Raw genomic sequence first — 13,031 nt, 5'->3', positions numbered from 1 at the left:
GTATCAGCCGTGATACGGAGCAATACGGAGTAGTGACTGTGACTGATCTGTCTGAGAGGTATGTACTGATGCATTTGTATAGATTTGCTGGCAGGTTAGCCTCCCGGAGCCTGCCGAGGACACTTGGCCACCAGAGAGTGTCAAATGCCCCAGCAAAATCTATTGCGATGACGAGGAAGTACTTTCGGTTGGTTGTGGTTGCGGCGTTAACAATATTTTCCAATGCATCTACGGTGGAGTATCCTTTTCTGAACCCGAACTGATTTCGGGATTGAAGGCCTGCGTTTGAGTAGTGAGTTTCTATCCGATTTCGTAGAAGGTGTTCCATCAGTTTGCTCAGTACAGACAGTAAGGCTATGGGTCTGTAGGACCCTGGGAGATCCTGCTGCTTTGTTGGATTTTTGAGGATGAGCCGAAGCGTTGCCGTTTTCCAGGTGTGTGGGAAATAGCCTTCTTTTAGGCACTGGTTAAATAAATTTAGTATTTTTTCTGGGATAGTCTCAACTGCCTTTTTTACGATTTCTGGCTCTAATAAGTCTGCACCTGGTGATTTCCTGTTTCTTAGTTTGGCGGCTGCAATGTCCAGTTCGATCCTAGTAAAGGGCTCCTCCTCTTCGATTGTTGTGTAGGTACTATTTCTTAGGCAGAGCGATGTTTGTTCTGGGGTGGTTGGATCCAGGTGTTTCTGGAACATGGCATCTAGGATATTATTGATGGATTCCTGCCACGTTTTGGTGTACTCCCCTTGTGGCTTCTTGGTTGTGGGGATGACTTCGCCTCTGGGGAGTTTATTTGTGGTCACTCTGTAGACCACTCCCCAGGGGTTGTCGTTTCCAACTGTGGATACTAGGTGCTCCCAGGAGCGTTGTTTTCGTTCACGGATCTTTGCTGTATATTGATTCCTGGCCGTTCGGTACTGTTGTCGTAGTGCTTCCACCTCTACTGCAGGCCAGCTACGCCTGGCACGTTGAAAATTTTTTCGGCAGGTGTTTGCCACACGTCTGAGTTGTTGTAATTCTGGGGACCACCAGGGAACAGCTCCCGGAGTAGGTTTTTTCCGCTTTATGGAATTGTTTGCTGCATCTGTGATAAGCTTGACAATTTCAGCTTGGTGTCTATCTGGGTCTAGTCCTTCTGTGTCAAGTGCTTGAGCAGCTGTACGTAATGACTCCTGGAAGAGAGGCCAGTCTGCCTTCTCAACAGCATATCTGTGTTGCATTTGTCTATGTACCATTTGTCTATTTAGTTTCCGGTTTAGTTGAAAGGTAATTGTTCGGTGATCAGATGAGGTCCAGTCTTCTCTGACAGTCCAGAATGCAATGTGGTCCGCTAGAGATCTGGTAGCCAAAGTAACATCAATCGTGGCCTCCCACATCGTGTTTGAAAATGTTGGTAGGTTGTTTGGTTTGTTAAGGATTATATAGCAACTGTTTGCCAGATACTCCTCCAGGTGTTGTCCATTTACCGCGCCACGTCGCTCCGGGGTTTCACTAAACCACGCCGACGAACGGCAGTTTGCATCAGCGCCCACTACGATTTTAGCGTTCGGGAATTCCTCCAGAACATTTTGCAGGTAAGTTATAGCTGGGAGGATATCTTCTCCTGGCCGACAGTAAAGCGATACTGCATAAAATTCGCCCAGTGCAGTGATGACGTGGGCACATACAGCCCACGAGAGACAGTAATTTGTGATTTTGGTGACTGTGTAGTCTGGATTTCTGATTAGAATGGCGGCCCATGGCGTTTCATCATCAGTTTGCACGATTTTATACTTCAGGGGATATCCCTTGACCTTCTTACTGTGCGTATATGGTTCCTGGATGAGCAAGATATCCAGGTTTTCCTCGTTTGCTGTCCTGGTCAGCTGCGCGGCAACTGCCTTGGACCTCTGGGAGTTTAATTGTGCAAATAGTACCCTGTTGTTATTATATGGTCTAAGATGTGTACCCATAATCGAGTCTCAATTGGTATGTACTCCTTGCTTTTTGGTATATAGGGCACTTATTGTCCCTGATAGAGTGATCCGCCTGCAGCTTTTGTGACTTGCAGTTTGCACACATAGGTGGTTTGTCCTTTTTTGGGCATGATTTAAATTCGTGGCCTCGTTCAGCGCAATGGCCACATGCAGGCTGGGTTTGGGCACAGGTATGTGTTGTGTGCCCAAAGCGGCCACATCTAAAGCATTTGGGTACAGACACATGCTCCCTGTAGCGGTGGCTGCCCCAGTTTATAAATACTCTGTTTTGCTGGCTGATGGTTTTCCACGCAGCTGGCGATAGTTCCACGACCCAATTTGTGACCATGCCTGATCTGGATCTCGTTTGATGTTTTGGTGTTATTAGGCTTGTGGGTTCCATGTCTGGGTGATCTCGCTGGAGGTTTCTTGTATAGAGTTCATCCTGCAACATTTCTGGGGTCAGATCCTTGTCGGTGTCATAGATTACAAGTGGTGAGGTGAGGTATAGGTATGAGGTATTGAGGGCCTAGCGGCTCCTGGGATTTCTCCCATCTCCGCGAATGTTCTATGTATCGGTGACAGTACCCTGTCAAAGCCAGAGATTTAGAAGTGTGTGGGTCATGAGTAGTGTTATATGTTGTGCCCATTGTTTATCCGGCTTATTGGCCGCCAGGCCCCTAATGGGACCAGACGTTGCCCATACCTCGCCACGTGGAGGCTAGCCGGGTGTTACCATTGAGTCAATTGTACTCTGGCAGGTCCTGCCACTTACTTTCCTGGGATTTTAGTGGCTAGGACCTAAAATAAAATTGGAACGACCGCGGTTAATTTTAAATCACTTACATTAAAGCACTAATATGGGGTTTGACGTGAAAGCCTGTTTCTAAAGTGCCTAAAAGGTTGGGCGTAAATTTTTGGTGTATTTTAAATTTGGACGTGTAGGGCTATACACTGTGCAAGAAAAAGTGCTGGGAGGGGAGAGTGAAGGCTGGGGGGTGAAATAGGAAGAAGAGGGTCGATAGGGTAGGTGACCCCCAATTTTTCAGTGAGGCATGCCCATGTGAGGTGAGGTAAAGCAGTTAAATATATCCTCATGAGAATTGTCTGTACAGTATTGCGATAGACGGTGGAGTTGCCAGGAAAGCTGGTTGGGACCGCCTTCTTTAATAAATAATAATAGTAAAAAACTCCAAATATCAGACTATTACGCGAAATTATGTTTCCAGGACTCCGTACATAAGCTTGTTTGATTCGACAATGTCCCTCTCGAATTGTAGTTACCAAAGTAAAGGACCTCCCAACTGTCAGAAAAATTTACAATGATCTTCACTGAAACTGCTCCACCCAGAAAGAACATTTATATGCATAACTGTGACGTGTATGGAACGATTAACATGACAAGCTGATCAACGCAATAGAATGTCCAGAAACGTGTCTGTTACCGCCCTGGCATAGGAACACTCTCCCTACATAAGATGCCTGTCGAATCGTTGGGTGACAGGAGCTGGACAGTCAGCACGGCAAACAATGGGTATAATAAGGTACTTGGACTCGTTGCCAGGGTTCTGGCAGTATCAAAAGGACGTCAGAACTCAGAACGAGAGGATAAACAGATCCATAAGCCTGCCAGACGTGGGGCTACATTCTCACCGTCCATTGCCTGGTCTGCCACCCATATCGTCCCATCATTATCAGCAACGTGCGCAAGGAGAGAGGTATTGGGAGGCAAGAATGGTAGCTTCGTCTTTCTTGAAGAGGGTTGACGGCGGTTGTACATACGAGTATATGTTAAAGTGTCAAAGCAACTAAGGCTATAAGGCAGTAATTTATCATGACTATAATTTCGCCTATTTTTTGATCGGTTTGATGCTGGATGAAAAACCCGAGTTTTAAGGAGCAAAACCATGCAAACCCTCGCATGAGCCCGACTAACTCGACTAACTTGTGAAAAAAGCTGATAAAAATTCCTCGCGCCATTGACAGGATTCGAACCCGGTATGGGGAGGATGGTGATAATAACCCCGCGAGGTTCTGGCGACATGCTACAGATTGGCGTGATCCAGCCTGCATCGCCCTCGCGGTAGCACAGTCATTATCAGGGCCGAATTTCCCATTAGGCACTATAGGCACAGTGCCTAGGGCCTATGAACGAAGGGAAAAAAAAACAGTTTTCGAACACCATTTTCGAAAATCATTTTCTACACGTGATATTTCTTTGCAATCGACTCTAGGAGTTTCGATTCAATACGCATACGCTATCTAGCGACTGTTCCCGAAACTAGAAGAATAGAAGTAAGTGATGGTCGTTCCGTCAATTGAGGTAGTTATCATTTACTATAGTTGAAACTTGAGTCATTAATTGACGTGATTCGCAGTCAAAGTTTTAAAATAGAAGAAATATTTTTCCCGAATAAAAGTGCCTAGGGCCTACGAACATCATACTCACACCTCACAGCCTTAGTTACTTCGGCACTTAACCCACACACCTACTTAACCTCAGCTTCTTAGTGCCTATGTCATGCGGATCTGCTTTCCTGGCACATACACCAACGCCGAATAAACAAACCAATAAAGAAATCATTTTTGTCTACACTGATATCTGACTCCATTTTAGGAGCATGAACTCCTTGTAAGGCAATTTTAGTAACAAGCAGTGCAGTTTTGTTGAAATGGCGTATCTTGGTCGACCCACCTTCCTAACATCGAAAGATATTATACAAGGAAAATATAATAAAAATGTTTTATCTGCTCTATCCACAGATCCTTCTGCAATTCAGTTTCAATAAAGACCTTCCTATAACCGCGTTCTAATCAAATATAATCCAAGAAAGCTGATAGACCAAGAAACCAAAAGCAAAGAGCCAAGGAGACATGCAAAATGAACTATATTAAGATATTGTAACTTAAATTAATTTCGCCGAGGGCACAGCGATCCCTAGATCGATTTCGCAACTCATTACAATAAGTACAACTCGCACATCAAGGAAAAGATGAACTCTTAACTGAAGGACAACTGTGTCAGGCATTACCATGGATTTGTGATTTAAATATATAGCAGATCGCTGCAAGCTAGCCAAGTCTTCATATTTTCGCTTCTTATTCTGTTCCGGTTTTCTAACCCTGGAAAACGTGATCTCGAGAGATAAGAGATGATATTTATCACCACGTTTATGTACGTAAAGGAAATGGGTAAAATATTAATACTTCTTTTGCACACAATAAATAAACAGTACATAAATGCATACTATAATCGATAGTTATGTCGATGCACATGTTTATTAATAATATAACTAATTTAATAAAATATTATAATATAAACCCATTCATCTGATATTAATATTTCTCCTCTTCTTCGCAGGATGAGGCAGATTTTATAAAACTCGAAACCGAACGAATAAATTACATAATTACAAACACAATACTGACGCCTCATAGCCTTGGTTTCTATGGTACTTGAAAAGCTAGCATGCCAACTCAACCATATTACGTATTGCATACACAATATCTAAAAGTGAGGAAAGTTATGAGCGTTCTTTAAAGGAGGCCAAGTTAACCGATCTCGGGCAAGTCCAAATTGTATCACATTTCAATTTTATAAATTTGTGAAAATTTTTGAATTATCTTGCACTTCAGTGTGTCAACAATTACTCAATACGAATATTTTTACTTTAAGTAACAAATCCAGGATCGTTCCTGGGACTAAATTCCAGGAACAATCCTGGATTTGTTCCAGTGTGTAAATTTAAAAGTGCGTCCTTTAAAAAGAACAAAGGGGTGTGAGGAATATTGTCAGTTTTCAAATATACCATGGGAAGTCAATGTCAGAAGCACATAAACGCAATAGAATTCCAGTAAAAAAAAAAAAAAAAAAAAAAAAGTAAAGTGCAGCCATTATCAACCCACTGCAGGATGGAAGCCTCCTCAACAATTCATGCCGAGGGAAATGGACCATAATCTGCCACGCTGGTCCAGTGCGGGTTGGCAGATCGACCGTATTCAGCAGTCAGGGGCTTGAACCCCAGTCTACTCAAAGAGCGTGTGCTACTGCACTCCCGCTCCTGCCCACTCGGCTACGGGAGCTAGTACGCCCCACCAAACAAGTTCAAGGCTCTGCCATCAGCAGAGATGATGTTGATGGTTGTTTTCTCGAATGTCACGACTTTCTTCTGATGCATTTTCAAAATATACCTTGAATGTTGCATCGTATTGAACAGTTCTGAAAGAACTTGGGGTTCAATTCGCAGTAAACAAAGCAAGAGTACAAGCAGCGAGAGCAACCCAAGGGGTCACCATTATTTTGGTCGGTGCTTCTTGATCATACTCCGAACAACCCTGACGTGATCCATAGCGATTTTCACTTCCTTGATCTTTTACTTTCACTTCTTTGATAAAAATATTCACTTAAACAACAAATCTTTAAATTTTAAATATTTTGGTTATTATGTTGAAAAATAAATACTATGTTTCACGTATTTTGCTGGTTACCGTTTTTTTCTTTTCTGTTTTTTTTTTCGCTTATTCAGGTTACCATCTTTTTTTATGCATATTAACATATTCTCTATGTATGGAACATGCATTTTTTGAACATATATGCTGCAGTGCACAGAAGAAAATAAGAAAAGATGTTTTTAACAAAAATGAAAAATACCAATCGTATTTTGATTGCTGTTAATAAATAATAATTGTTATTATACATTTTATTTTAAAACTGCAGCCTGAAAAATTACACAATTCGTGAAAAAGGCGTTTCTGTTCTTTTTGTAATTCAATGGGTTGTTATTAAGTTTTATTCCCCCTTTAAAAAGTCTTGTAATCTATCATAGTACATACCATCGATTGGTTAGGTCAGGATTTTGGACACACCATATTGCATCAGCAACTTAGGCCATATTGATTGCGCTGTATATATTATGTCTATATTGCCTGTGTTCGCTGGTCGATTTACTGTTTACTGGACGAAAAACCTGAGTTTCCGGGAGAAAAAACCATGCTACCCTCTCCTGAAATCGACTAATTCAGCCAAGTTGTGATAAAGACCCCTAAAAATTCCGCGTTTTATAACGGGATTCGAGTCCGGGTATTTTCCACCCGGTGTGGAGAGGACCAGTACCAGTACCAAAGAATATAAAAGCTCGTTGATCCTAAAAAGGTTGTCTTAAATTTCCCGTTGAACATTAAAGTTGTTTACCAGACCAAAGTATTATTTCTTCTACTTCACATAAAACGAGGCTTGATGATGCAGTTCATAAAAGACAGGATCAAAGATGCAGACTTTCAAGAAAATTTCATGTTTTTTGTTCATGATAATTTGTTTAAGATATACTCCAGGGTTACCCATCTTCTACCAGTGAAAGGAGCTGCATTGCTCGCAAAAGATCAAACCTGGAAAGGGGAAGTTTCGCAGTTAGTCTCAAGGAAACTTGAGAGATCATCGACTTGCATTCCTTACTATTTTGAATACGCGAGCATTGGTTTGATTAGGCGTGGTCATCTGTAGCCGCGAGAATATAGGTCACGTTCCTCCCGGACAGGATTATTTTGTTGAATATTTGATAGTGCTATTCAAATGCGGCATTACGTTTATTCGTGGGCCTTCATTCATGGCCTAATAACAGTCTTCGTTTCGATATTATATTTTATTATAATTAACAGAAGGAACAAAAAGTTAACTGTATTATAATAAATAAGAACACTTGTTTTTGTGTAGAGACAATTGAATTCAAAATTATAATGTCTTTATTAAATAGCAAAGTCCTTTGAATAAAATCAAATGCAATGGCACTACGAATAAAACATACCAAGGCATCTCTGGCCTTGTAGAAAACCTTGATTTGTCATGCTTGGCAAATGTCCAGATAAATGATTACCTCCTAAGCACTCTAATATAATTCATTATCTGTTTACACCCTTTTTCTAAATCCGGCATTACGCTGTCAGTTAAACTACGATATAAAAGACCCACCTATCAGCGAGGAACAAGAAAGAAGAATAACAAAATTCATCTTAAGTTTTTAAAATTAATTCTACGCAGCTACGAGTACAAATGCCACAATTTGCATCATTAGTAAACAAACCATCTTGTTCGTTGACCATCTAATCTAAAAATAATCAGAACCAACTTGTCTGTTAATTATGCAGTACTGCTACAACTGCAGTCACGGTCATTAGATGAACCTCAATAGTGTGGCTTTTGTTTGAAATCTAATATTTCTGACATTTCTTCCTCACTCCAACTCTGTCCCCTTTTTCTGAAGAGGCAAATGCTGTATTATACTTGTAATAGTATCTGATACTGCAGTTCGCATGATTGGTGTTAATAACCTCTTGCCTAACGGTTATCAAATTTGCCCGCTAGGAGGTGTATATATTTACATACTGAGGAAAGTTCAGCACTTTCCTTGCTAACCCAGCGAGCAAGTAATTCAGGAACCAGTTTGGCTAAAAGTAGCCAAAGTGTTTTTTTATTTCTTCCTGAGGGATTTGCGTGCCAATAACCGACTTGCTATTTCTATCCAAGTCCCTTATCAGTCCTCAAGTATTTTCAGCTATTATTAGTCCCGAAATTAATGTATTCCTTGTTTTGATTAATTTAATCTATAGAAAGAGATAAGATACAACGCTAATTTTATTTCGCCTTCTTACTGATGCGAATAATTCAGCCGACACCCCTTTTAAGAACGCAATTTTAAAGATGGAAAGTGAAAGGGCTGCTAGCCTTGGATGAGAGAAATACGAAGTTGAAGTTCACAATATTAAGGAATGGAAAAGCTGGCGTAAAGACCTTGAAATGTCTAATAATCGCAGCTCCATCTAATAGCTATATTATTAGGTGGAGTTTAGCAACCAAGGTTATAACTCTAGCCTGAGTCCCGTTAAACGATTTTTATTTTTTAACCATTGGTATGCTGGTTGCATGAAAAGTTAGAAACTTATGTCTGTCCAAGATACAATCCTAATAACAACTTCCCAATAAACAAAAGGAATTCAATTATGAACATACAATTATGTGTACATTTTAATCTTAGCGCGTTATCATAACTCCATCAAGAAATAAATAAATGCTTGAACAATTTTTTTGACCTAATAAGATTGGATGTAAGATTAAGCAGTTATTTTTACATAACACTTCAAGTCCTACCACCTTAAAAATTGGACAGAAATAGCTCAACTTCATAATATCAAATTTATCTGTTTTTTTTTTTTTTTTTTATCCCTGATTCAAGCTCCAAGCATTTTTCACTTATTTTAAAATGAGCTATAGAATAAAAATATTTATGAATTTTCTTCTTATAAACTAAGCAGAACGTACACCATCTGGCGGTGGAAGGAGAAAGGTGTATTTACTCGAATAATACAAACGGTATTTCTCAGTAATTATAATTTTGATTCTTATTGTTATTATTCTTCTTCTTATTATTATAATTTTATTATTTATATACTGTATATAATCAGTTTAATACTACTAAATTAGTGGGGATATCCTATTTAATAATATTTTATAACATTAAAACTTCAAAACTCACTATGAAAAGTTCCTCTACAAGCAAACGACATGCTACTACACCTTGCCACCTGGCGGAAGATTTCTATTTAATTTAAGGCGATATATACCGGATATCAATAATTTTTATAAATTATCCAAAATATAGTTTAAATCTTAAAAAAATAATAGTAATCTTAATACTATTTTTTAAAATTTTATCCTATTTTTATCAGTCTATGTATATAATCACAATTCTATATCAAACATTGTTATAATCAAAATAATTTTTTGATACATTTGTTGGCGCTGATATACCGTCCACCTAGCGGAAGAAAATTTTGACATACTTTCCAGAAATGTGTATTTTATAAATACATACAGTATTTCTTAGAAATAATAATTTTCTTCGCATATTACAATATATTATTATATGTAAGTAATTTTATATCTGTTAATTAAACGACTTCCGGTTTGCTTTACATATTAAAAACAAATGGCTGTTGAAACAGACGATATACTGGTATACTTTGCCACCTGGCGACAGAAGATTTCAAAAGATAAGTTATATGACTAATTTCAAATACAATTGGCCTGGTAAATAACTACTTGGGAGTGGAGTCGAATTACAACCATATTTTATAAATACTTCTTAAGAATCGATAAAATAAGTAAACACAGTGATTTGTTAGTTCTCCAACCGTACTATTTAACTTATTCTGAAGATAAAGATAGAAACGGGGTGTATAATGAAGGCAAATACAATGTTAAGCGTAAGAGTTTTCGACCTCCTTCGTGCGTCATCTTCAGCATGTAGCAAATTCTGTTGTACGCCCAGACTAAGGACTTTAACCTATACCTCTTTAATGCATTGTTAATGCATTTGCCTGAAGACATAAATGTTGGATGTTATATAAAGACGATCCCTCCCTTTCTTGTGTCCTGTATTATCCTCATCTGGACGGGAGACGGACGGGGTCAGTCAATTCCCTTTAACAGATCATCTCCACTTCTTTCTTCTGAACTACAGGGAAGATGTTTACTACTTTCAGCCAATCAAAAAGCTGTGTTCTCAATTCTCGTTTTCTTTCTGTTGGACATAGCTGTTGCTTTTTCTTTTAGCCATGATTAGCATGCTAACGGTATGAATCTCCAGAAACGTGGGTTTTTATCCCAGCATACTGACCATCCCGTTCACTCCCCTTGGTTTTGCAGCTTGTAGATTCTTGAAGGTTATTGCCCTCGGCCTTGATCTCGATTCTGGTGAATGAACTATATTTTTCGTTGTTTAAAAGATGGGCGGGTTTCTAAGGATTTAAAGAGAACGCTAAGTATGCAGATCTGTTAGAGAATCGGGAGGAGAGGTTATACCACATAGATCGATGTAGCATGCTAATGCCTGTCTCCAATTTCAAAATAGGGGTCACAGAAATAATACAAAAATAGGCCGTACTTCATAATCATAACATTTGAATGTACAGAAAGTTAAACTCTGCGAGCCTAAAATTATGATTGAATTAAAAATTTATTTTACTTCTTTCTCATAATCACTCTGTTAATATAATATGGTGTAACTAGTTTGTTTCTTTCAGCTTCACAAGAGCTTGTCCCATCACGATTTGCTACGAATTTTCCATACAGAATCAGCCGATGCAGGTAAGAGAAAGAACAAATTTGTCACGCTGATTTCCTATCCTGATACCTATTATCACCTCTCTCTCTCTTCTCTCTCTCTCTCTCTCTCTCTCTCTCTCTCTCTCTCTCTCTCTCATTCACCACGCTCTCGTGGGTGGCACAATTAGTAGAATCGCGTCGTCCTCACACAAGGTGGAAAAGAGCTGAGTTCGAGTCGATGACATGAGGAATTTTTATGGGCCTTTTTCATAATGTGACCGAGTTAGTCGGTCTCCGGCGAGGGTACTTTGGATTTTCTCCCGGAAACTCGGGTTTTTCGTAAAGCTAAACAGGCAAACCTACCAGAAAACTGACGCAATTTATGGAGATAATATGCCTGGGTGGATTGAGGGTGTTTTCAGGCAACCCTAATATGACATTTTTTTACTACCTTAGAATGAAGACAACGTTCCTTACACCTTCATTTAAATTCGTGAGATAAATGCATTAGATGTGTGATATATTCTGTATTGTGTTTCATATTTAAGTAATATTCTCTTTAATTTACCATTCGATCTTCCCCATTATGCAAGTTTAGGCCTCCCCCTTTCCAAAATGATTAGAGGAACATCATGATCAATTAGTGGACAGCACAGTGGTTATATAGAAGGGTTTTAGGAGCATCAGCGACTGAAACCATATTGCTCCGTGTATATTGTCTGTAAACTGCGGGTGTTCTGAGGTCGATTGGTCGATTGAATTGAACGAAAAACCCGAGTTTTCGGGAGAAAAAATCGTGCTACCTTCACCTGAGACCGACTAACGCAGCCACTTTGTGAAAAAGGCTCATAAAAATTCCTCCCGTCATCGACGGACTCGAAATCAGGTCTTCTCCACCCAGTGAGGAGGACAGCATTTCTACCACCTGTGCAACTCACGAGGGTGTAGATGATAGGAAAGAATACATCCGAAAACACGCTGATAGACTTGCAAGTTCTTACATGATGCCTCATAGTTCAGAAGTGGCCTTAAGTTACATGCTGTAAGTGTAAACCGAGGTTTTCTTGAGCATTACAGCTGTTATTTATGTGCGACTAAGAAATATTCTTGGCCGTGTCTCTCACTGCTTTAGCTTTCTCTTCACACTTTAAAGCCGTTTTGTTTCTGATCAGGTGTCAAATGGTGTGGAACTTAAAATATAGATTCGCGATATTTGAACGTTCTCTGTATGGGACTGACATTCTGCTGCTTAGCTAAGAGAGTGTGATTCTCTTGCCTTCCAGAACCTCTTGGGGCTTTGCGACTTGACACTTGCTGGAAGTAAACCTTTGACATTTCCATCACTGTCTCTGCAACACTAGAATCACATCGAACACAACAGCAAATAACAAAACGTTGCTCAAACTTCATATCTTCCATTATCCAGCTCATAAAAGGGTTCACACATTGCATCACGCCCACTTTTTAATTACCAACACGTCAGAACCTGCAACTGTTTTACTGTATTTTTTGGATACACATTCTCCTGCCCACAGTACACCGAAACTTCACTATTTGTACGGTGGAACGATGATTCTGATAATAATGATATTTTGAGATGATAAATGTAGTTAACTGTGCTATTCTTTTATTATCTACCGTTTCAGCCATTTTGTTGTCTTGTTTGTTGTTGCTGTAGAGTTTTAGGCACATCAGCGATGCGCCATATTGTGTGCCTTCTATGGCCGATTTTCTCTTTGATGGTTGAAAAACTCGAGTTTCTGGGAGAAAAACCTAGACGCCATCTCCTAAGACTGAATAATTCAGCTACGTTGTGAAAAAATCCTAAAAAATTCCTCCTGTCTTAATGAATTCGAACCTGGACCTTTTCTACCTGGTGGTTGGAGCACGGTGCTTTTATGCATTGTGCTACCAGCGAGGGTTTATTGAAATGCTAACCCGTGTTAATACAGAATATCTAAGTCGATTTGACGCTTTGGT

General features: G+C 39.5%; 1 protein-coding gene across 1 annotated transcript in view; it reads left to right on the top strand.

Moving 5' to 3' along the window:
* LOC150087528 (A disintegrin and metalloproteinase with thrombospondin motifs like) overlaps positions 1–13,031 on the top strand; it is a 69,133-nt gene that overhangs the window by 26,877 nt on the left and 29,225 nt on the right. The window contains exon 3 of the mRNA XM_090371233.1: positions 11,030–11,093. Within this exon, the coding sequence (XP_090227359.1) occupies positions 11,030–11,093 (64 nt within the window). The remainder of the gene's footprint in view (positions 1–11,029; positions 11,094–13,031) is intronic.

This window comes from Mastigoproctus giganteus, chromosome 4, assembly GCF_048544385.1.
Source record: "Mastigoproctus giganteus isolate SK-2022 chromosome 4, ASM4854438v1, whole genome shotgun sequence".
In the NCBI taxonomy this organism is placed as follows: domain Eukaryota; kingdom Metazoa; phylum Arthropoda; class Arachnida; order Uropygi; family Thelyphonidae; genus Mastigoproctus; species Mastigoproctus giganteus.
This window is presented reverse-complemented; position numbering and strand designations above follow the sequence as displayed.